Here is a 26165-nt window from a genome sequence, read left to right as displayed (position 1 = left end):
CAGTGCTTGGAGACCTGCAGCCTGTGGGAAGCCCATGTGTAATCAGGAAGGATAGCATCCTGTGGGAGGGACCCCACTTGGAGCAGGGGGAGAGAGTGATCACAGAGGAGTGGCAGAGACAAAGTGTTACAGACTGACCACAGCCCCTCTTTCCCATTGTCCTGTGCAGCTTGGGGGTGGAGGCAGAAGGGGATGGTGAGGAGGGGGAAGGTGTTTTTAGTTTGCTTTTAGCCCTCACTGCTTTAGCCTGCTAGCAATGGACAATAAATAACATTCACTTCCCTATTCAGAGTCTGTTCTACCCATGATGGTAACTGGTGCATGATCTCTCTGTCCTTATCTCAACCCATGAGGTTCTTCCATTGTATCATCAAGAGAACGGAGGTAGAAAAGGGAGAATGAGAGAGTGGCATGGTGGAGCTTAGCTATCTGTTAGTGTGAAATCACCACAGAGGCATAAACGGGAATGCACTCGAATCCAGTGCATCTTAAATAAGGTAAAGTTTCTCCACAGTATGGCTCTCACAAGAAGTAATTTATTAACTATATTCAAAGGTGTCTATAAAAAAACATTTATTCTTAAAAATAATTTCAATAAGTACAGTACCAGCAACAGGCTATGTTGTGTTTAAAGGGAAAAAAAACACATCGATCTTTATCAATATCTCTCTTCAATTTATCCAATGTCAATTAAAAAAAAGTATGCAATTTTACTTGTTAATAAAAAGCTGAAAGGTACAAAACTTGCAAAATAGTATTACCCATTCACATTAAATTTTAAACATGAAATATTTAGGGTTAGTTTATTATTATTATTTTAAAGCAAGGAAATCGGCAACATAATTAAATCAGTAGTTTGTTCCATACCAATTATTAACCTTTTCAGTGCTTATGTAAAGAATCAGACTGATTATGAAATACTCTTTGGTTTCTTCCAACCATACAAACTCAGCACAGACTTTACCTTCTGAATCTGCATAGTCTGTGGTATAGGTATGACCCATATAATCATAAAGGTTGGACACTTTGGAAGAGAGTTCCATACAGACTGGGGCACTGAAACACCAGAAGGGCTTTTGAGTTTCGTCCAAGACAGTAACAACCATCATGTAACAGTCCTACAAACAGAAAAAAAAAAAAAAAAAGCAGAAGATATTACTTTCCTATACAATGGCACAGTAAACAGTTCTGTCCCTGATTTTAGGGAGAAATACTAAGGTTTCAACAGACAGCAAGTTTTGGAATGAAGGCCAAAAATTCAAAATATAAATGATAACAGTTCACTGACTACTACAAACCAAGGTACTTAGAGGTTTCTTACAGAAATCAAAACCGCATCATACAAGCATCAAAAAATATCTTGCCAAACAGAAGGTAGCACTGCCACCCTAAATCAGATGTTACTTCTTGAAGACTTTTTAAGCCTTTAAAATCTGAGGTTCAAAAATAGGGATAGCCATTTCAATGTGAGAAGTAAACTTAAGTTTAAACTAAACTGAGCTAAACTTCCATGAATGCAGCAACGTTTGCAAAAACACTCAACAAAACCAACCTTCAGGCAGCCAACACACACAATTACTCTATTTGCCAGCTACAAAGGAAAGGCCACCTTCTCAATGGCTGCAAGCATCAGTTTCCAAGAAGGTATTATTTTAATACATTGTTCTCCCCTCAAAATAATTCTTCCTGTTAAAAATTTCTTGAAAATATTTCCTTACAACACTACACAATTACATCACTTTCTAAGGCTAAAATCAGGATGCCAATTCTGGGGCACTTGCAAAGTGAAGGTTTCACATATGTGCCTTAAAAGCATACAGGTTGTGTATCACTGTTACCATCAGTTGTTACCTATTCTCAAGAGTTCTGAATCATTAAGTGAATCAGTCTGTCTTAATTACACTGTATATATGCGTCACTTGCAGAAGCATCATTTGTTCCGAAGGCATAAACTGAACAATATCACACATTCCAAGTCAAGAAATAATTTGGAATGTTTTATTTCTCAGTACTATATAGCTGTGTTTCTGTTGCTTTCACAATTTTTTCAGTGTTACTGTACTTTAAACAAACAATACAGAGCAGATGGCAAAACCTTAAAGGACATACAAAACTTTCTTAAGTTTGTTAATATAGACTACACTGAAAATATACAATTCAAACTAAATTTGATGATTTAATGATTTATATGAGCTATAAATAGATTTGAAACAAAGCAGACTTAAGTGAATCCTGTAAAAGACCTGTCTCCCTTCTGAGATGGTATCAGCAGCATTCAGGTCATTGTTAGTGGACCGGGTTTTTGCTCTTACATGTATCAAATCTGGTGGACATCTTACACAGTAGCTCCACATTTACAATTGTTACTGAGCTAAAGAGGAGGCTCAGAAGATACAGTACCTTCTGAGGACATACTTTAGAGATGGGACTAGTAGGTCAGGTTGGTCCTTTGGACTTGATTATCTCAAGTGTCTTTTGCAACCTAGATGGTTCTGTAATTCTAAGAACTATTGTTTTCTGGTCTGACATCTTACATTTCAAAGGCCAATTGTGAAAAGTAAAGCAGGGTGACCTTGAGCGTTGGTGGCTCTTTTTTCTCCATGTGTTCTGAAGTAATTCAATAACTTGTTTTCATAACAGATATCCAGAAGTGCCAAAGAAAGCTTTCTTTCTTAGAATATCAGAAAAAATTCAAATAAATTCAAAATAGTGTCATATTCTGCTCCTGTCGCTGATTTTATTTGGCCTTCACTTGTTTTAAGAGTTTTAGAGATTTATGATAAAATCTAAATTGAATTCTACCCACAGCTATGTGTCAACATGAGCAAGCTCTAACCATAAAATGAGGCGTTTAAAAAAGACTGATATTTATTTATTCCTAAAAGCAAATATTCAGAATAACTTATGCTGCAAAGACAAAGGGCAGGGCTCTCTGTTCTGTCTGATGGTTAATTCTCCAGACTTTTATGTGATACTTAGAATTGTTTTTGTGGAAGAAAAAAAGAATGCTGCCAAGCAGCTGTAAATCACACAATTTCCTGATAGCTGCTCAGCACGGCAGCAAGAATTCCTACTGTCTATCAAATGCTTTTTCAGGTAAATGAAGCACATTCTCCAATTATGTGATAGGATCCCAGTAACTTTGTGTATAAGTCAAATGAAATTAACAGCACATAAAAATAATTCAAGTTAAACTTTCCCAAAAGCCTAAAAAAAACCCGTCTACTTTGCATTATGGTTATTACTGAACATTCACAGCAAGAAAGATGGCAAATAATTGTCTCCAGAAATATTTCCTTGTTAGCTAGAATTCCTTCTACTATAGCACACAATATTCTTATTAACATAAAGAGGAGATGGGTTTGTTGTTCTTTTGAAAACACGTAACTCAAAGCAGTTTGGTACAAACAGAGGGAAAAAAAAATGCAAGTGAACACATCTGTCACCATGTAAACAAGGAATATGAGAAAAAAAACTGCTACAAATAATCAGAAAGAAAAGACTGAATGGAAACTCTAATTCAAGCTCAATTTTAGTTGAGCGCCTCAACAGATACACATAAGTTACTACGTTTTAAGATAAATGTTATACTTTTTATTGCATAGGAAAGCTGGTTGACAATGAAAACCATAAACAACTATGTTAATGCCTATGAACAAATCACTATGTTGTCAAACAGTGTTTCATTCCGCCTTTATGCAGGATTAGGAGAAGGGCAGTTTTATTAATTGTTTTACTCTTTTCAAAGAAAATGTCAAAACTGAAATCAACTGTTGAACAAAGTTATTTTTCAGCAGGACTTAGATTACTTTTATCAGAAATTGTGGAACTTCTGAAATTTCAGTGCAGCTGAAGTACATTTAGAAATGTGCACCTTCACTACTGCAAAGTCTACAGAACTACTCTTGATCTTTCTTCAAAACCATTCCTTTAGGAATTTTATATAAGAAAACAAGTGAGAAGTCCTCTATAGTACAGTCTTTTAATCCAGCTGACCCCATTTGAGTGATTCAAGAGCTAAATTCTGACTCTGTGAATGCAGACTGTAGTTTCTGCCTGTGTCCGCTGGCATTTCAGTATTCTCCCAAAGTTTTTAACTTTCATTGCACATACATGCTACAACATAACTACCCAGTATTTCCCCAAGGTTCAAGATTTATTGCTTGCAAGGAAAAAAGGTATCTGCACACCCACAGGGCCTTGTTAGTCCAATGCTTCCAAGCAGTGCTAGTCAGACACAGCATCTTTGGTGTGTCAAAAGCACTGCCGTCATCAGCAAACATGCATAATGGGTCTATCACGCATTCTATTCTCTAAACCAGAAAATTTTAAAAACCATCATATTTAGGACGTATATACATAATTCTGTTTTGAGATGAACATTTTCAGAAACGAGAAGCATTTCTGACTGACCTTTACAATGCCTTTAAAGGCAGTTGTTTCCCAGGATAAGCCAACTGTCCCAATAAGAGGTATGTGCTTTGTGTTATCCTTTAAGCTTACAACTGTGAGCTTCAAATATCCATTTTCAATGTCACCTGAAAACATTAACAATGCATAACATTATACTACCACAAATGAAACCAAGTCAAATACACTGTAAATATTTTTTCTCCTCTCTCTACTTCCCTCTGTGTCTTTAGTTGACACCTGCTCACCTATAAAGAAACTCAGATACACACATCTGCTAACCACCCAGCACATTACAGAGAATTTAAGTCGCAATTCAGAGCTTTGATGCCATGATCCAAAGTAGACGTAGCAGCTAAACAAAATTTTGAGTATACAAATCAAACGGCCACCCAAAGTAGTTACGCAAGATGCAAGGAATACACTTCACGTTTAATATTTCAGTCACATGCCACCAGTGCATCCATCACTGCCTGCTCCTAGAAGTCTTGGTCAAGATGTAATACATGAAATAAATGACTAAATATCTTCCCTTCATTTTTCTTTACTATTATTATTATTTCTCTGCTCAAATATAGCTGAAAAACAGGAAACAAGGCTACCAAACACAGTACTCCACTTGTGGCCTCACTACAGCTGAGAAGAGGGGAAGGGTCACCTCCCTCCACCTGCTGGCACTGCTTCAATTAACACAACCAAGGATACCATTAGCCTTCTTAGTAACAAGGGCACATTGCTGGCTTATGTTCAGCTTGGTGCCCACAAGGACCCTCCAGTTCTCTTCTGCAGAGCTGCTTTCCAGCTGGGTGGGATCCAGTATGTACTGGTGCCTGGGATCACTCCTCCCCAGGTGCAGAGCTTTCACACTTCTTGAGCTTCATGAGGTTCCTGTCAGCCCAATTTCTCCAGCCTGTCAAAGTCCTTCTAGATGGCAGCACAATGACCAGAGAAAGGTCTGCCACTCCAGCCTCGTTTTCTGTCATTAGCAAGCTTCTAAGGAAACACTCTGACCCACTGCTAGCTCATTTTTAAAGATATTTAATAAGACTGGAACCCATACCGACCATTGGGTTACTCCACTAGTTATTCACCTCCTGCTAGACTTTGTGCCATGGACTACCATCTCGTGGGCCTGGCCATTTAGCCAGGGCAAGTCTCCAGGCAAAATATCTCATTCCTGGCAGCAATACCTGTTATTCTTGTACTGAACTCCCATTAGAGAACTCAAAGAGGAAAAAACAAGACGAATTCCCTTCCAGGATCCAGCTCAACACACAAAAAAATGTGCTAAGTATAGCTGATACCTACCCAAGTGATCCAGTTCCCAACTTCAGTAAATCAAATCCAATGACAAGATTTCATTCAAGATAAATATTCAAGCTCTACAGAGTGAACATTAAGAGCCTGCACTTAAAGATGAGCTTTCATAAAGGAAATGTAAAATAACATCAGTCAACAAGCATTTTTCCAAAGGGCTTTTCAGTTATTCGCAATTCAGACTTGAACAAAAGCAGCCATTCTTCTCACTTACTCAAAACAAATGAAACTTCTAATGGAATAAAGGCAGATTGAAATAAATATACCACTAATACATTAGCGCCCAGGATATCACTACCATTGCACAACATTAATAACATCAAGTACTGCATTGCTAGACGGGCCTCTTGCGTAGGGTGTAACTTAGTAATTCCCTGTTGCAGACACATCTCAACTACAAACCAGGAAGAAAAGAGGCAACACAAAACAGGAATATGAAGGCAAATCACAGATGGGTCACTTCATTCAATTTTATAACTTTTTTTTTTTTTAAGGTCTCAATGCTCGTAGCCATAGGAAAGAAAATGTGCTACTAGAAGTTATCAAGAAGCCAAAGTGTTACATACATCACCTTCCTCATCCCAGTCAGATAAGAAAGGAAACAAAAGGCAGAGCAAACAAGATTAAACATATCCAGGGAAAAATGGAGAAGATAAGTTAGACAGGGCTCTCTTAAACCCAATCTATCATTTGTTTCATTGGGCCCCTTATAAAACTTACAGTTCAGTTTATGCAAGACAGGTATAGCAGCTGAGCAGTCTTTTAGTTGGTACAGCTTATAAGGAACAAGTATTTCCAAATAAAGGGAATACCAATATAGAGAATGTGTATCATGTAGTCAAACCTCGGGGAAAGAAAGAAAGAACTCAGTAGTTCATAGGCACTTATTTCTGCTAAAAGCCAAGTGAGTTTGTTAACCAAGTCTTGATTGTAAGTTGTGACTTGACTGTTATTTTCATAGACAGTGCTGTGCTTCACCAATTCTGGTGGCAACAATATGCCTTACAGTGCTGAAATATTAACTTAAATTTGCAAATCAATCTTCAAGGTCAAGAAAAAAAATTCCCAACACACAATGGGATATTTTACAAACAAATCTTACAAGCTCTCTAAATACACACACAAAAAATCACCTCATTACATTTTGCAGGCACGACACATCAAGTGACAATGAACATTAATAAACTAAAAATCTGAAGCTTAGACTACCATAGGGCTACAAAGCTACACTTGAAGAGCTAGGCAAATACATTTCAAGAATGTTTATTTAAAAGCTAGATGCACTATTCATGATTTTTGGGTGAGTCATATGTAAAGTTTATCACAGCTTCCTGTAAACAAGAAAAGTTTTCTAATACATTCGATTTGAAAGCTTTTAGCATATTCCCACTACAGTATCTGTCAACAGCAACGTATTAGCAATTCTGTTTAAACATAAGGAAACATAAAATAAAATGTGAAACAGCAACCAAAACAGGGTGCCAGAAAAGCTACCTACTTGCAGCACAAGTATTAATAATAATAAAAAAATCTGAAGACATACATAGTCCATCCACTTGGTTCAATGAAGTTTTTTAATTTAATGCTATGAATTTTGCAGAATTGAACACAGAGCAGCGAGAATGAATGAAACACTACTGGACACTAATGAATAGCAGATAAATAAAGCAATTAGAACAAATAAATCAGTTGTTTTTTGGAATAACAAATGGGCATTCCCTAGTAACCCAGGTGTGTCTACAGCTTCATAATGTAAAAAAGTAATTAAGCAAAACTTCAGAATACATAACATCTGAAAACTGTTCTGTGCTTCAGGTTGTGAAAACTGCCTTTAGCCCATCATATTCCTAATTTAAGATAAATCTAGATTGGGTAGAGAATTTTAAGAAAATGTGAGACTTCTCACTATGTTGGGATCCTTCATGCTTCAGAATCATCCCATGGAAACAGAAACGACCGCTGTTAAACAGAACCTAAAAACAAAGCTCAAACCATGAAATACAAGCTTGGACAAACCTATGTGTTCTGAAACACCATCTTAAACAGAAAGAACAAAATGAAAAACAAGAAATCACTGTGAAGCTATGTTACAGCAGAGAGCCATAAGCCGCCTCACTACATCATTTTCAAACACAAACTAAGGAGGAAATCAAGCATTTTCCAAAAGGAGTTACTGTACAAGTACACAGAATAAAACAGATGACAGACGAGCTTATTTGCCTGCAGAACCATGGCTTCAGCTGGCTGATGTCCTCTGTGAGCAGAATGGAGTGACTATTTCACACAGCAAAAGGACGCAAAGTCAAAACAGTCAAGAAAAATACTGGTGATCATAAAACATTCTCTAACTATCAAAGTTAGATGGCATCACAACTTCAGCTCCTTTCTTTAACAGAAATAGCTTCTAAGTGGCAAAAAAAGCGATACCAACAAAGCAGGTGTGCCACACACTGCTTCATCTTTTGCAGATGGACAGCTAGGAGCCTCAAATTTTCATTTCAGAGGATAAAACATGGCATTTACCTCAAAAACAAGCAAACAAAAATTCAGAAAAACAACCACCCACATTCCCTGGCCAATTCACAAAAAATGAAATAAATTATTTTCTTCTAAAGGTATAAAGAGGACTCCTGTAATAACAACATCTCAGTAGAGATTTCTATTGCTACATGGATAGAAATTCACTGAAGTTTAATCTTCCTCATGTTTCTTTATTTCAAGCTTGGTCCTTTCGGGGAATTTGAAAATGTGTATGTTTCAAATGTTTCAAATTCAAAGGACTACAGCTCTGCATGCTACACAGAAGCCTGCGGTCTAAATTTGAGTTCTGCCAACACTGTAAAACAGTCAAGCCTGGTAACAGTGCCCTCTACTGTCTTTTTTAAACACAGTATTTTCAGAAATCAACAGAAGGCTTGTTAGTACTGTTATTAGAAAAACAGTACGAAGTAATAATTAATTCATGGTGTTTTATTCTTTAAGATCTAAGATTCATGAAAAACGATTTCAAGCTTGACTAAGCAATTATCTTCTGCATTCTGAATCAATACATTCACTTTCTGGGCTAGGGAAAGGACAAGAAATTAGACAGGACCTCCTATTTAAAAAAAAGATTACAGAAGAACTGAGTTTTATGCAATAAACAAGCTAGTATTTATATTTTCTGCAGTTTCACTGCTCATGCATTTGTCATAGGAGTGTTAAATTGTTCTGCAAGCATATTGTACCATACGTAGTTACAAGCATGCATATATATAAAGACAATATTAATTGTCTCCAAGAAAAACACATCTCTGGCCAACTTCACAGAATCTGCTGGCATGGCTGTAACTGAATAATATGCAGGATGGAAACATAAACCGAAAGGGGCTCTGTCACCATATTAACTTCTATTGTGAATGAAAGATGCCAGCAGAAGAGATCTTTGCCGGTAAAGCTCACTGAGGAATGTAACAGTCACTCCAGGAGGATTCTTAGAGAGCAACTTGTTCCCAGGGACTCCCTGCTCATGTCAAACAGTGGCGTAGCTGTAGGGAGGGCAGTGTTAAAGCCAAGCCGAAAGAAAGATTATCCATATGGCTTTGCAAAACCTTAGTGAATTATTAAATTGGGTTGTACATGAACAACCCTATTACAAGAAAAAAAGAACTGAAAAATACCATATAGTTAAAAATAATCAAGGAAATTTTTTAATATACACATAAAAAAGAATGGCAGAACGGGCAACCTTAAGCTGATCTACATAAAAGCTGTAAATCTTAAAGTCCAAAGTATATCTTATAAAGACAGTTAAATGTACATCCTAACAGTGTATCTACAGTTTACTTGAGAAGAATTCTATAAAAACATGTCTCCAGACCGTCTGAGAAGAAGCTCATTCTCCCTTATAGTATACGAGTAGGCAAGAACATCAACCTGCACAAAAAGCTGTGCCACTGCACTGAACCAAACAAAAATATCCTGACTGTACAGCTCAGGCCTGACCTTGTCTTAATGCAATAGCAGACAGACTTCACGCAGAGCAAGCTTACAATAACTTATGAAACACCACACAAATATAATAAAATAATGCAACAAAAAATTATAGCTTACTCTAAAAATTAATGTTTCTTCCCTTAGCAGAGGTAAACTGGATATAAGAGGAAAAGCATAACAGAAAAGATGATTTTATAAACAGACATTACTGCTCTGTGAACTCAACCTTTTCTGCAGAAGAGGTTCTTGAACGTTCCACACATGTAAGTATGCTTTCCACTGTGCATATCAAGATGTAGGTCATAGCCATGCAGTCCATATTCTGGGTCAATATCATCCAGCACAGGTTTATTAGGCGGAAGAACGTATTGACTTTTAAGTAAAAAAGAAAAAAAAACTGAACTAAGCAACAGGGAATAACCTAATACAAAGAGATACAATATACAGCAATACACAGCCTGCACTGAGAGGATATTTTCTGGAGAAGTTATGAGAAAAAAAAAAACTAGAAGATACATATTTTCTTTTTTTGCTAATGCTTTTGAAAGTCAAACATCTCTAGTTCATCATATTTCTCTAATAGTTTACTAATAAACTGTCCAGTCTAGCCAAAGGCAGAAAATACAACAGTCAACTTTAAAAGTGACATCTGTAACACTCCAAAGTACAGACTTGTTCACATAAGATTAAAAACGCATAATTTTAATTACAAATCTAAAAGCCAGTGAGAGATAGACTTCTCTAGAATCTCAGTTATTAAGTTTGTCTGTGACTAATAAATTATTGCACACGAATGATCAGTAATGCCCAAATTCCAGAGCAAATCCTACACAGTGTCCTTTTGCTGTTCAGTGAGATCACATTAAGCCTTACCTTAAGTGAAAAAAAAAAGTCATACTAAGTTATAGCAGGCATGTAAGACTACCACTAGCATATACGACTGTATCTAAGCAGCAAGCTGAGGGGGTGGGAGAAGGGAAAAAATAAATTTCTAAAATAATCTGCTATAGCTAAAAATGTTCCCACCTTTTCAAATAGTTTACAGACATTATAGATTTTATACACAGGAAGAAAACACTTGATAGGAAATCAAGTGTTTTTCAACCAGACTGAAAGGCGCCTTATCAATTTCCTAGGATTTCTTTCCTCCCCTCTCACACAACTTTACATTTTCCCACAGCCTAAAATGTCTTCTTTTTTAGGTCTCCTTTTAGGAGAAGGAAATGAAAGGCCTACCTGTGAAAAGCAAGGAAGTATTTGGAGGAAGAGAATATTTCTAACTTTCTCAATATATTAAGTACTAGTAAACTTGTATGATTGAATTATCTCCTTAATAGCATAACAGTGGTGACATTTTAGTATAAAAATACTTCTGCATCTTCGTACATAGTTACCCTAACTTGTTTCTATAGAACAAGAATGGTCAATTACTGCCTAAATACAAACTCTTATCAGCAACCAATTCTAATTGTAAAACCAAAAGCTTTACTCATAAGGTTATCTTTATTACCCACAAAGGAGAAAAAAGAAAAACTTACACTGTCGCAGAACCCAAAGCACTTCTCTCAAGAAGTTGATGATAATGAAGACTCACCATAACAAAAGCAATTTCATTGCTTCCCTGCAAAGATAATTAAAGTAGATGCGTTTTCATCTGGAAATACTCTTTTTTTACAAGGTCTTCCTGAGCATTAAAATTCATAGATAAATGCTGCAGCTTATTACTCTGCCTGTTATTGCAATAATGGTGCGATTTAACATGGACAAATACTCCTGTAACTGCTACTCTTTTCATAAGAGTACAGAATGTATGTAAAAGATCACTGCATTCCTGTTTCATGGGGAAAGGCAAGGAAACTAGCTATGCCAAGGCAAAACTTAGCACCAACAATTCATGAATCTTACTTCTCTAGCATCTACTTACCAGTTTAAAGAGGACTTAAGAAGAATTAAATAGACCTTACTCTCAGCTGCTTAATACCCAAGCATCAAGCTTTATATACATAAGGAATTATTTGCAAAGAAGATTAACATCAGTGAGGAATACAGAGCTATTCAACAGAAAAACTGAATTTCAAAGTAAAACCCTAGATATCTTCACCAGATTGTGTACTCCTGGAAAAATGGTAAGACACACCTTCTACAGGCCTGTATAGCTCAAAGAAAAATTGAAAGTTCATTTTGAGAACTAAACAGAGCCAAGGGTATATATTTATTTTCAGAATTACAGAATACAAGGATTCTACCTCTCACTTTGTTAAAGAAAAATATCTTTTTAAGTCCTACGTTCGCATATACATCAATGGTAAAAGTGTTCACTGTCAGCAGTCTATTACACTCCTGAAAAGCAGTCAACAATTGTTTTCATCTCTCTGGGTCACCAAATAGAAAGTGACACCCCCCACTCAAAATTTTTTCTTAGCCACACTCATACTTTTATAATGTAAAATTAAGGCTATAAAAGATACAATGACATAGATTAGTCACAGCATCTCTCAGTCTTCCTCCATCCAAATACCAGAAAGCCCACATAACCTGTTTCTGGTAGTGAAGATTGCTAGCATCAATCATTTCTGCTCTGCTGCCAAGCTATGTCTGAAAACCAAGATGTCTGGCATTTATGACTATTACAGTCATCTACAACTGTCTATGGTTACTCTGCCCACATAGTGAGCAAGAGCAGCTGTTCAGAAGACTAAGCAGGAAAAATATACTAGAATGTGACACTCAATGGTTAACAAATGTGTGGAACTTACACCTAAACCATTTCTAGGTGCTGAAGGAGTTCTTCTTCCAAGCACAGGAAGAGGCAACACATTGACAAAACCATAGGGACAACAACACAGGGACACCAATCTACTAAGTAACATCTGAATATCCAAAGGAATTTGTTGTTCAGTTACTGGAGCTTTTCGAAGATTCAGAGAGTCAGTACCAGGCTTGCACAGGCCAGCCAGTCCCAAGATTTCTAGGAAACAGACTCCTTCAAGTAATGGTGAAGCATGTATTCTTTTCATGGTTTTAAACAATTCCTCTGGTAATTATGTGCATTTGAGGTAGCAAGAGTTCCCAGTTGAAAATAAAAATAGTTCTGAGTGACTGTTTACAAGCTCCCTGAGCAAAGTTCCTTGCCAGTGCCAAATAACATACTTAAAACTACCTCAGTGCCATGGCTGGGGGGGGGGGGGGAGGGAAGGAATGGCTGCCCCCCCTGAATGCAACCCAAGAGCAGAATGTTTGAACCAGTCTTCCACAGAACCTTCCTGTAAACCACTTCAGGAAGACACCTGGGTTCCAGTATATCTATCCAAAGCAAAGATGCAGATTCCTTCTGAGCAGATATTGGCTTTAAAAGTTTTACCCTGCTCTCTAAAAGATGTTCATCTCTACATACAGCTTACAGAGACTAACCCCTTGAGGTAGACACTTCAGTTAGACACTGAATATCCAGAACAGAGCATCCCCATAAGGACACTATTTACAGCCTTCCCATTGCTAAGCATAAGATACAACTACCTGGTGATGCAGACCAAAGGAAGCAACTAGCTTCGAAGTTGCCTTGTCGGAATGTACTGCTTTGAATGAAAGGAACGGGGCAAGTGAGTGCAGGGGTTAAGAAGCACTGTCAGTCACCCTCAAACTCTGTTATTTAAAATGTCTTTGCGGTCTCAAGACTTGACATGTGAAGACTGCAAAATAAATACAACTGAACACAGAAATAAAATGTTTACACTATCTAATATATTTATATGAAACAGTTACTTAACGTAGAGTCTTTTTTGTTTGGAAAGTACAGGTATGCTTCTGACGGCTCTTCAGAATACAGTAAATCATCAACTAACTTTCCCTACCTATACTTTCCTGCTTTTAGTTTGGACAAGATCTTTTAAATCCAAGGTAAAAAAAAAAAACCAAACCAAAACCAAACAAACTAACAAACAAAAAAACAGGAAAGATGCAAAAAAACGACAAGGCAAGATGTTTCCCTACCTTCCACAGTCCTACAATGAGTCCTGGATTCAAACTGAAGAGCTGGACAAGCTTATCAGACCCAGGTGCTACACTGCTTTCAGTCAGGTGAGAAAGATTGTATTCAGCAATTAGGGAACGCCGACGAGGACTGTGATAAGGACATACAGAATGCAGTAACAAGATTATAGACATACTACAGATACGCTTTCTAGGAAAGAAACAAGTTTAGATAGCTCCTACAGACTCATTATCAACAAGAAACAACAATAAAAATGTCAAAAATCCTATGCTAAAACTCACCCATTCTTGCTGGGAGCTGTGCTTTGGTCAGGAAGCAGTGGCATAACTCCAAATAATTTTAGGGTTGACAGGACATCTAAGCATGGCCAACTTGTGCTATACCAAAATATAGTAACAGACGTGTCCTTAAATGATAGGTCTGCCTTCTCCATTACGTGTTCCTTTTCATTTTTGTCCTTTAGAACAATCATCCAACTCAGGCCAGAGGCTCTGTTATTCAGGGATTGAGAGAGAATGGGGGTGTTTAGAAAAAAAAAACACAACAAAAACCAACAAAGGTTCTCAACATAACTATGCTTCCAACAGTATTTCTAAATTTCAATTAATTGCTATTTATTTCAATTATTTATAGGCTATAGTTGTACCTTCACAACACAAAATGCAGTTTATAGCTCTATTTTCCCATCTCCTCAGCTTTCCAAAGCCATTAATATTCTGTATATTTTTCTTGAGTAAACGTCTTTTGTGACAAAGCATTGCTTACTTTATAGCTTTTTGGTTTTTACATGGAAGACCTGTACGTGGATCTACAGGTTTAACAAGTTGCATTACTCTAGTTTTGACAGCAGCTATTTGTTTCAAGATGTATTCTTTCTTCCAGTATCCAGGCTTTCTATCCTCTGCAACAGCACAGCTCAAAGGAACAGTTTCCATCTGTAGAGACTTATTTTTCCAAATTCCCCGTTTTGCTGGAAAACAACTGGCATAGATTTTCAGCCAGATTCCACTAGAAAAAAAAATAGAATACAGAGGAAAATCACATAAATTTCAAGTTACTTAGTTACAAGCATTAACCATCAAATCACTCCACCAGTACAATAAAAAGTCCATCTTACCCAGGCAGATCTCAGTTATCACTGAGTATAATGTTGGCAGAAAAAATACGAAGTCTTAGAGCATCAGCAAATTGGGCTTAATCTAAATCTAAGTTTAAAGAGGACCAGAATGTGTAGCCACCCATATACTAGTCAATGCAAAGGCACAGTTTTTACAGGTTTCAGTATTACAATCTCTGAATAGTTCATATCAAGTGTAAACCTGAAGGCTAAAAGACAGTAAATGTCAGCACGCCTCATGAGCTTATGAGGCCATCTCAGAGGATACAGACTCTCTGGATACATTTTTCCTTCTAGAGTATATGTACCAAGTGAGATGTACTTAGAACTTCCTGCTCTACCACTGTTTAAAAAAAAAAAAAAAAGGTTGATAAATATCACAAACACAGAAAAAGAAAATGTTAGGCTAGTGCTCTAGAAAGTGGGATCTTTTTATCTTAGGAACTTCCCACTTTTCTGTGCCTCTCAACAGCACAATAGATCATGGAGTTTTTAAATCTTCCTTTGCTTTATGCTGCCACTTCCCTCACAGACTGTTCCTTACAGTCACTGAGCAGATTTAAAAAAAAATAAATAAGAACAGATCTGAGAGAAAGTTATCAACAGAAAAGAAGGAAAAGTCTTGTCTGTCTTCCTGAAAAGGTAGAATCCAGGAAGAAGCTTTAGACAACATAGGCATACCATGACTTAAACAAAAACTGAATAAGCTTAAGTAGTTGCTTCTGAAAATTCCACCCCAGAACAATGATGCATCCTCCTCATACAAAAATAACCAGTGAAAAAAACTTAAGAAGAACAGTCCAGATTCCTCAAGCTTCTCACTCACTTATGCATGATGGAAGTACCAATGACACGTCAAACCCATCTGCACTCTTGAAAAAAGAGTTCTGGATACCAAAATCAAAGAACCATCCAAGAGGAATGACAGATTCACCTGTTTTCTGCCAGGAAAAACACGAGGTGTCAGTTCTCTCCCACCTCTCAATTATATCTAGGACAGTACAGAGATACTGAGTACAAGATGTTAGGAGAATTCAAACAGTAATCTGCAAATTACTGTTTCCAATTAGAGTTCTAATTCTGAGCTCACAGCCTACATAACTGCTAAAGAAAACTAATAGCAACAGATATCAAATTCTCAGGAGAAATTCTCAACAATTTATCTGCAACATTACCTTCACCAGTCTCCACTTATCTCCAGGGCAAACTTAAACTAACGTGCTTTGCAATGCATTTCTTCCCCTCCTCCAGGAATTAAAGCATTCAAAGACTGAACGTATTCCCCTACCTCCAACCTAAGAAAACCCACCCGATTTCCTTAGCTGACAATAAGCCTCAACATGCCTTTAACCAGACTCTGTTATTGATGCAGAAATATTCAGGAATTTTGTATAGACCTCACAGCTTCTCAAAATAAGCTTCTATGAATGGTAAAGGAAGGTTCACAGCCAATGCAAGCTTCCAACTTTCCTTTCCCAGAATCTGCAAGGAGGGCCAGGGAGAGAGAAACCACTACTGAGAACAGCCTCATTACAAAGAAAACCCAAAGACTTCAGTTCTGAAACCAAAAAGGACAAGTCACAGAGAAGGCTGAGGTAATCAAATTTTTTGCCTTGGTCTTCTCTAATAACTGCTTGTCACACAGATCTCGAATGAATGATTTGGAAAGAGGGGATTGGGGAAGCAACATCCCTCCTGTTGTGAGTGAAGATCAGGTTCGCGATCACCTGAAGAACTTGAACATCCACAAGTCCATGGATCCCGATGAGATGCATCACAGAGTCCTGAGGGAATCGGCCGATGTTGTCACCAAGCCACTCTCAATGACATTTGAAAAGTCCTGGTAGTTAGATGAAGTCCCTGGTGACTGAATAAAAGGCAACATTATAACCATTTTTAAGAATGGTAAAAAGGATGATCTCAGGAATTACTGACCTATCAGTCTTGCCTCTGTGCTGGGAAAGATCATGGATCTTTCATAGATCCTCCTGGACACTATGCTAAAGCACAAGGAAGATAGCAAAGTGATATGGGAGAGCTTGCATGGTTCTCCCACAAGGAAATCCTGCATGACCAACCTAGTGTCCTTCTATGACGGTGTTACTGCATTAATGGACAAGGGAAGAGCCACTGATGTCATCTATCTGGACTTCAGTAAGACCTTTGACGTGGTACCTCACAACGTCCATCTCTCCAAATTGGAACGGTACTGTCATGGTTTTGTGATATTTTTGTTGTCGGTATTCCACATCATAACATCACGTAAAGCACTGGCACTTGAAGAGTTAATCTTTTGGTTTCCGGGGACTGCCATTCTTGGGTGCTTGGTTCTCGGAGGGGGAGGGGAGGAGCTGCATTCCCCAGGGGTCTCTGCGCCTGGAGGGGGCTGCTGAAGCCTCCTGGCAGACTTGAAGTCTTCCTCTTCGTGTGCGGCAGAGAAGCACGTGGTCCCCCTGCAGCTTACGGAGTAAGAATCTCAGCTTTGAACTCTCTCTTTCACTGTTTTGATTTACTGGCCTCAATTTTGATATTATATTTAGAAAATTAGCGTTCCTCCTCAGATTGTTGCTGTTGTTTTGATTTAGATCCATCTACGATTTCCCTACCCTTCCCCCTTTTCCCTTTGTTTTCCCCAGGGCATGGGTCCGCAGGTCCCCTGCCGCATTAGCCACTGGACTGGTCCAGGCCAGCCCCTAAATCGCCAACACTTTTTTTTCTCCTTTTTCTCTTTTCCGGGCCAGTGGGCCTGCTGTCCCCCCATCATGGACACAGATCCTTAGATAACACCGTGACAGGTATGGATTTGATAGGTGGACTGTTCAATGGACAAGGAACTGGTTGCAGGATCAAACTCATGAGAGCGGTGATCAAGGGCTCAATGTCTGGATGGACATCAGTGACGAGTGGTGTTCCTCAGGGGTCAGTGCTGTGATCGATAGCCTTTAATATCTTCATCAGTGGCACTGACAGTGAGATTGAGTGCACCTTCAGCAAGTTTATGGATGACACAAAGCTGTGTGCCTGAGGGACGGGATGCCATCCAGAGGGACCTAGACAGGCTTGAGCAGTGGGCTCACGTGAACCTCACGAGGTTCAACAGAACCAAGTGCAAGGTCTTGCACCTGGGTCACAGCAAGCCCCAGTACCAGTACAAGCTAGGGGATGAAAGGATTGAGCACAGCTCTGCCAAAAAAGGACTTGAGGGTACTAGTAGATGGCAAGCTGGACATGAACCAACAATGTGCCCTCACAGCCCAGAAAGCCAGTCATAACCTGGGGTGCATCAAAAGACGCATGGCCAGCAGTTCAAGGGAGGTGATCCTGCCCCACTGCTCTGTGCTGGTGAGGCCTCACCTGGAGTACTACGTCCTCAGTACAGTAGAGACATGGACCTGCTGGAGAGCGTACAGAGAAGGGCCACAAAAATGATTCAAGAAATAGAACACTTCTCCTACAAGGACAGGCTGAAAGAGCTGGAGCTGTTCAGCCTGGAGAATAGAAGGCTCCGAGGTGACCTGAGAGTGGCCTTTCAGTATCTAAAGCGGGTTATGAGAAGAGGACAGAGGCTTTAGCAGGATCCATTGTGACAGGACAAGAGAAAATGGTTTCAAGCTAAAAGACAGGAGATTTAGGTTGTATATAAGGAAAAAGTCCTTTATACTGTGGGTGGTGAGGCACTGGAACAGGTTGCCCAGAGATGTGGTGGAAGCCCTGCCCCTGGAGACTTTCAAGGTTAGGCTGTATCAGACCACAGGCAACCTGTTCTAGCTGTGCATGTCCCTGTTCATTGCAGAAGAGCTGGACTAGATGACCTTTAAAGGTCCCTTCCAACTCTAAGGATTCTATGACTCTACGAGACAACCCATTTATCAAGTAATACATATTTAGGATAATAGAAACAAACTTCTATCTAAACTTCAAAGAAACTAAGAACTGCAGGATGATAATAGAGCAGAGATGTCCTTAGCACAGTGTCATCAGAGGAAACTGAGCTGCGTATCATACAACTGGTCTTCTTCAGTCTAAAAAGTCCAGTGAGATACTACCCTATAAGCCTTTTCAGTGAACTAGAAACCCCATCCCAAGAGAGACGTCTTCTCCTTAATTGCAAGAGATACTGCATCCAGGTGTGGGGCCCCCAGCTCAGGAAATGTTGTGGAGCTTTTGGAACAGGTCCAGAGGAAGGCCACGAAGATGACCAGAGGGCTGGAGCACCTTTCCTATGAAGACAGGCTGAAGGAGCTGGGCTTGTTCAGCACTGAGAGCAGAAGGTTCTGGGGAGACCTGACAGCAGCCTTTCAGTATTTAAAGGGGGATGATAAACAGGAGGGAAATCAATTTTTTACATGGGTAGATAGCAACAGGACAAAGGGGAATTGTTTTAAACTGAAAGAGAAGTTATTTAGATTAGATGTCGGGGTAAGTTTTGCACTAAGAGGGTGGTGAGGTGCTGGCATGGGCTGCCCAGAGAAGCTGTGGATACCCCATCCCTGGAGGTGTTCAAAGCCAGGCTGGATAGGACCCTGGGTAATCTGATGTACTGCCTGACTTAGTGGTTGGGAACGCTGCCCGCAGCAGGAGGGATGGAACTAGATGATTTCTAGTTCCCTTCCAACCCAAGCCGTTCTATGATCCTATGATAAGAGATACTTGTCATCTTGCTTTATGATGTTGAAAATACAGAGGTTAGTAGCACCTCCATTTTGAAGGCCCAGTTCTCTGGTAATTTAAGTTCAATGAGGTCAGATTTGCCATCAAGACTTATCACCATTCTCCTCCCTCTAAGTTACGTATTTCTTCTTCCCTTCCTGTAACACCATTGCACAAGTAAAAAAATCAGTCCAAGAAGATAAAAAAATACAGTCAGAAAAGGGAGGCAGAGAAGAAGAGGGAGGCTTGAACTCACAACTCGTCATAGAAATATCACTGTACCTTCTCTCCCCAACTTCTAAAGAATGCAGAGCACACAAATCATAAAGACATCCAACAGGGAAGCATGAATTTGCCTCTGACTGAGGATTACATGCGACTTTTGCCTCATGGTGTTAAGTACAATATTCACCTCAAGATCTCTTATCGGACACTGTCACAATAAACCAACAATCTTTTCATGCTAACTCAAGTGCCAGAACCAGACACGCACCACTGTCATTCATCATTTGACCACAATGGCAAAATGGCCTGGGCAAAGCTAGAAGATCTTTTGGTGCTCTGTCTTCTTAGTTCCTGCTATACAAGTACCTTCTGCTGGTGATCAAATTTTATGTGACAGAAAGGAAGGAAAACTACTTCATTCTGCGGTTGGGGGTAGGGCAGAAAGAGGGGTCAGAAACATTTCCCTCCCTTCAACAGTTACACTGAAGACATCAATACCAAGGAATGCAGACATTATGTGAAGAGCCCAAAGACAAAGCACAGCACTGGGCATCGCAGATGCATCATGTTGAAAGATTGATAGTTTGGCTGCGTCAAGAGCCATTGAACCTCCTTAACAATAAGTACATTCAGGACAGCAAAGCTATTCTCAAGAAGATACTCTGCATAAAAAAAAAAGACCACAATTGAAATTTCTCTTAATGCACCGAAAGATTCAGGGACTCAGGAAGGTCCACAGAAATCCAACACAAAGAAGTGACCCAATCTTACTGAACCAGATGGTCTCCTCAACAAAGGAAAGCAACTTAAATCACATTTTTGTCCATATAGCAATCTCTGCTGAGATTAGAAAATGGAAATGTTGAGATGGAAACAGACAAATCACAACAGTTTTATCCTGCTTTACTACTCTGAATTTGAAAATGCACATTAAGAAACATAACCTGTGTTAACTACACAATTTTTACATATATGCATGCGCTGACAGCCTGAAAAAAGTCAATCTGGATTATGGCCTTCCCTTGAAATTCATAAATTCTAAAGGTTAACTGAACAAATTTTGGCAAATCATGAAATACAGATGACTACTAGTTGCAGCAACTTAGTGTACAGGAAGAGATTTTCTCATTTAAACAATACTAATGCAGCAGAATCCTGGGGGAAAAATGATACCTAGGTATGCTAGTTACCTCGTATAAACCAAAGCTCTCTCCCCTTGATCCTTGCACAAAGCCATGGTGAAACTAGCTCACTATAAACAATAACTTACAAAACACTTGTCGATATTTATTTCTGCCCTTTCATTTAGAAGTCACCAAAATTTGATAGACAGCAACAGATAAAAGCCACCAGCCAATCACTTGACTAAGTCAAATCCTCTGCAAACGAAAAAAAAAGAGCTAAAGAAGTAGGACTTCCACAGTTATAAAAGCTTAATTTCACAAAGCTACTGGCTACACACCACTAATGAGTGCCTGAGCTAATAACCCAGTGCAGGTGCTAATGAATACAAACAGAAATACATGCAAAACTTACAAAAAAATAAATGCTACCAACATTTCCAAGCACTGTATTTAGATTTTGCCTGATAACTCCCACTAAAGCTAACAGGGCATGTGCACCTAAAATTCCATGCAACACACTGTACTGTGAGCTATGCAATACACCTTCAGCAGACTAATTGCCAGTAGGTACCATTAATCAGTGCTCTGGCATCAGTGAAACTAGATTAGAAAGACACACAACTCAGGTAAACTCAGCTGATGTCCAAGACTAGCACACTTTCCTTACTTGTCACTGGCCAGATGATAGAAACGCTTATTCACACAAGCAACGTTCAGCAGGGATACAACATCCAAATAGGAAAATATCTTCATCAGCATTTCTGATGGCATGCTGGAAAACAGAAGAAACAAACATTCTTAGATTTGCCTGCAAGTTCCAGAAATGGAAATGGCAAAGAACTTTAACCTCAAACTGGAGTAAAAAGAGATCAAAACTCCAGCTTGAGTCTCAAGACCAAGCCTCACCTCAAGAATTAATTTGCAGAGTTTGGGTTCTAATTTATCTCTTTGATCTATCACGTTTGCTTACAGCAATTCATAACAACCTAATAAATTGGTATAAGACACTACATGAAGTTATGGGTTCGCGTTTTCATTGAACTTTAACCCAGTTTGACACAAAACTATCTCATTCAGTCTCTCACTTCTAGTATCATGATTTTACAATTTAGCCCATGAAGACTCAACAGAACTGTGTATACTCACCCACCCCAATTGTTGTCAGCATACATCTGCTCAGAAATGTCCTAGCCTAACAGTGGGATCATGCTATATCTCATCAAAAAATTCAAACCATGCATGCTCTGAAGCCTCTTACAAACTCTAATTTATGTCAACAGAAAGATGTGAGCTTCAAAATAAGAGTTGTGAGAAACCATAAAAACATCGATTGTCTGTCAGGCTGCTTTCTGAACTGCAGGTGCCAGCTGCAAAATCCCACCTGCACTGTTTCTTTGCAGCCTAAGTACCACTGTAACACAGCCTGGAGACAAGACACTATGATTTTTTGTTTAATAGACAGAAACCCTGTACCCGTACAGCAGTATCTGATAACAGAACAGAGTTTATTAAATAATTTTTAAAAGTATTTTATACTCTTACTTTTTAGAGCATGTTAGTATGATAATATCAAAATCGCCAAAGAAAATAAAATGCTGTGAAAGAAACACCTCAGCCACGTCTCTTTTTTTTTCCAGTTGTATCATTTAAAACACCTGCTGATTTATAACGCTTTATTCCATATATATGTAGATTTCAAGCATATAAGTATACTAACGCCAGTATTCCACAGTTTGTATTAAAACTCAAAAATTTAGTTGTACTAAAAGAGAGGCAAGCATGCCAAAACTTGCATGGTTATTTAAGTGAAAGGATTCAAAGTGTCAACTCAAAACAGCTAATGCATTTATTTCAGAGAAAACTTAGAAATGATCCCTTGAAAAGCCACAAATTGTTTAAAATAATATGTTTGATCTAGAATTCTCAACAGTAATTTCTACACCGACGTTATTTTTCCTTTGAAGGAAGCTTTTTTTCCTCACCTTTCATATCAAACTAATAACACAAGGGATTGAACTGGTTATACAATGGAAAACAGAAAAAAAGACTAATACAGGAGGCTGCAAAATGTATGAAACAAAGGAAGTAATCCTTTATGAAAAATATTCTTAGGTGCTTTTGTAGAAACTTAAAAGATTTTCAAAAGCAAAATAATTAATGACCATTTTTAAAAGTACTCTTTCAGTGTTGAGTAAGGAGAGAAACATTTACTTTGGAGCACAACTGCAGCAGCCACTTTCCTTCCCCTCATTCCACTGCACCATTTTGACTCCCTGTAAAATCCAATAAGTATCAAAAGCAACATCAGAAGTTTTACTCTAAGTTGGCTTTTCTTTAAGTAATACAGTAACACTATTTTATTTTAAAGGATCATCACATCCCCTGATTTGCAAAAGACTTACTAAAGGCTTCGTACGACTTGAAAAATGTGGCTTGATATGATTTGGAAGACCTACATCATTCATGTGAACTTGGAAGGGGATGTGAAGTAGAACCATGCCTGAAAATATCAGAATGTCAACATAGGATCACAAAGAAGGTCAGGAAAGCAAACCTCTTCTATTCAGCTGTGAACATCCAACATGAAAAGGTCCAATGCATGAACTTAATAACTTTAAGATGGTTTATAGCCTGTAAGCACCCTTCCTCTCTTAAACTGAAGATATACCTACCTCTCAATGCACACACTAGGTTTCGAATTTACTGAAGGTGTCCAACACAGACTTTCAGCATTTACAGATTCAGAATATTTCCTAGATCCAGCAGCAAAGCTCTGTGACATATTCCTATAAAGTAAAAGCTGTTAGTCACATCATTATACAACAAAGAAATATGCATTTTGGGCACTTACATCTCAGCTGAGGCAAGACAGAGGGAATACATCACACAGTAACTCATTATTATCAGTTCACAAATGTGAACAATTATCACCAAGTTAAAATGCCTGACAATGGGAAAATGGCAGATTTAAACTCATAGGTCTCTCTCCTTTGATTAAGCTCTCACAGTAGACAGATCGGAATGAATAGAGCCACACCACCAAATCCATTTGGATTCGGTGGAGATCTACTAGACAGCTGCATCACTGCTGGCAACAGAATCAAGCTCCAGACAGACCCCCACACTAAGTCAAACTCACCGTGTTAATCTGGTTTGCAGCATTACTCTACAGACATTTCTAAGCCATCCAGCTTTGCAAAGATATTAAAAGATATCAAATAGAACAATACTATGAGATTTTCTCAAAAGCTGTCAAGGCTCAAAAAAGAGTTCCCTTGACTGCACAACAGAACCATATTTGAAACAAAGCTATGCTCTAATTTCAGTTTTTCCCCTGCTAAAATACCAGCAACTCTGCAGGTGTTAATTCAACAGAAGGTATCAGTGTTTTTGTTGCTCAGCAATACAAAATAATTTGGACAGAAATTACTATTAATAAAGAAAGCAACTTTGCATACATATAACACAAAATCTTACAAACAAACTGGCAACACATTTTTCCTAGTTTTCTGGTAGAATGAACTTCGTAAGTCACAATCAAAACATCTTCAAACCACTTGCATATTTTTGGATGGAGTTTCATTTTAATCAAATCCTTACACTTAATACCCACTAATTCTGTGTGATTCCACAGAGCAGGCACGCTCCCCATACATTCTATTAGAGCTCCATGGTTTGTACTGCCAACTGGCTTCCTAACACCTGGTCAGCCCAACCGTGCATGTTGCAGCACTACCTATCAATGCTGGAAAAACAATATAATCTAATTTTGAAGCACACGGTTACCACATACATTTAATGCACATTGTTCTTGATTTAAAATTAGTTTGTGCTCAATGAAAAATAAAAATCAGAAAAAAAGAACAACTCTAGCCCACAATGCCAACTGTGCCAAATAAAAAGACCTTAAGTTTTACCAGAAGTTGTTAGAAATATAACACAAAAACATATGTATTTCAGTTTGGATGTCAAACTCTAATAGATTAGCAACATTAATAGCAACAAAAAAGTAACCAGATGTCAAATACACCCTGAAGGTCAAGTAAACGTTTTGCGGATGTGCTTTATTATTATCAAGTACATCTAGAAAATGAGATGAAGTACCAACGTGAATCATTTTGTAACAAACTGCACTATTCAAGAGCCATTGAAATGATTTAGAGCCAAATTCTGTTCAACAGCAGCCCTGCTCCCTCTCTACCAATGGAGATGCTCTACCCTAGAGGCACAACAACCTCAACTGCTCTTCAGTTAGCTTTCAATTTGTAGGACTCAGTTTTGTATCGGTATTTTCACTTGTATACCCTTGTAGTACTTGCAATGTGAACATTGCCCTTTTTCATTTCACAGCTGGCCAGGGAGCAAACCTACTTCAGAAATGCAGAAGAAACTGAGAGTAATGACAACACCTGACTGCTTCTCCAAATGTAGATACCTGTAGATAAAAACCAATGATAGCAATGCTCTGACTTCTGCTTCGCCCCTCAGTTAATGACTTCAAAGGCTTGTTGAAAGGCAGGCACTATCCCTTCTGTTTACTGGTTAAAAAGGGGAGGAATGAACCAGCTGTTAAGCTCAAGGCTACACAAAAGCGTTAGTAGAAATGTATTTTCTCAACTCTGGTGCTGTACAGTTCTGGAAGCTGAACCTGCACCAGAAGGCTTACACTCAGCACAAACTCCACGGAGGAACCCTCCCATCTATTACACAAGCTACAACACGCACATTTGCCACAAGGTCCCCAAAGCAGCTCACAGACTACGTTTCCAAGGGGAGCAACGGAAGGGACATCGACCCTGAGGAGACGCCGCCCCAAACGCTTCGAGAAGTGCCGGAGGCTGCTCTGGGGCAGCAGACAACCCTCGGCGGCGTCTCCTCAGATCGAGCAGGGAAGCCATTACCTGAGCCCGGCGGCCCGGCCGGGCCGAGGGACAACAACCGGGGTAAAAGAGCGCGGCGGTCCAAGCCCAGTCAGAGCGGGAGCCACGCCGCGGCCGTGCTGCCGCGGGACCCAGCCGCGGGGCGCCGCCATGGCAGCGGGTTGGCGTGGCGCGGGGTGGGGTGCGCCGGGCCCTGAGGTGGGGGGGGGGGGGGGCAGGGCGGGGCCGCTGGCGGCTACACCTCGTAAAGACTTGGTTTTGAAGGGCAACGAGAGCTCCCAGGCTGGCAGCACCGCGGCGGTTTGAGTGCTCAAACCGATGTCTGAGGGAAAGCGTAACGCCGGGTTCTCTGTGGGTCCGCTACGCACCGGCACGACAACTGCGCTGGGGTTACTGAACGCTGTTACTGCAGTGCCTCTTACAGGTGCTTCGCAGAGTAGGGAAAACGGGCTCTGAAGTCATAGAATAACAATCAT

The 26165-nt window shown here is 39.2% G+C and overlaps 1 protein-coding gene across 4 annotated transcripts; it reads right to left on the bottom strand.

Moving 5' to 3' along the window:
- Positions 517-25905, bottom strand: FBXO15 (F-box protein 15). 4 transcript variants are annotated; one of them, XM_021387344.1, is made up of 10 exons: positions 25711-25897; positions 23482-23595; positions 21477-21581; positions 14459-14701; positions 13975-14184; positions 13693-13822; positions 11241-11323; positions 9929-10074; positions 4414-4538; positions 517-1118 (listed from the first exon to the last, which is right to left on the bottom strand). In XM_021387344.1, the coding sequence occupies exons 1-10, from the start codon at positions 25839-25841 to the stop codon at positions 849-851; spliced, it is 1557 nt and encodes a 518-aa protein (XP_021243019.1). In that variant the 5' UTR covers positions 25842-25897; the 3' UTR covers positions 517-848. The 4 variants fall into 4 exon arrangements, with proteins under 4 accessions (XP_021243019.1, XP_021243022.1, XP_021243020.1 ...); XM_021387347.1 differs by lacking the exon at positions 25711-25897 and adding an exon at positions 25535-25593; XM_021387345.1 differs by lacking the exon at positions 21477-21581 and having other exon boundaries at positions 25711-25905.

Source organism: Numida meleagris, chromosome 2, assembly GCF_002078875.1.
Source record: "Numida meleagris isolate 19003 breed g44 Domestic line chromosome 2, NumMel1.0, whole genome shotgun sequence".
Classification (NCBI taxonomy): Eukaryota; Metazoa; Chordata; class Aves; order Galliformes; family Numididae; genus Numida; species Numida meleagris.
This window is presented reverse-complemented; position numbering and strand designations above follow the sequence as displayed.

What these genes read in the sequence shown, in the direction of transcription:
- FBXO15 (XM_021387344.1), bottom strand. Translation starts at nt 25,841, where the DNA reads ATGGCGGCGCCCCGCGGCTGGGTCCCGCGGCAGCACGGCCGCGGCGTG. An exon ending in GGCCGGGCCGCCGGGCTCAG is followed by an intron (nt 23,596 to 25,710) that starts GTAATGGCTTCC and finishes TTTACTTTATAG; the next exon opens with GAATATGTCACAGAGCTTTG. An exon ending in CCTAGTGTGTGCATTGAGAG is followed by an intron (nt 21,582 to 23,481) that starts GTAGGTATATCT and finishes TCTGTTTTCCAG; the next exon opens with CATGCCATCAGAAATGCTGA.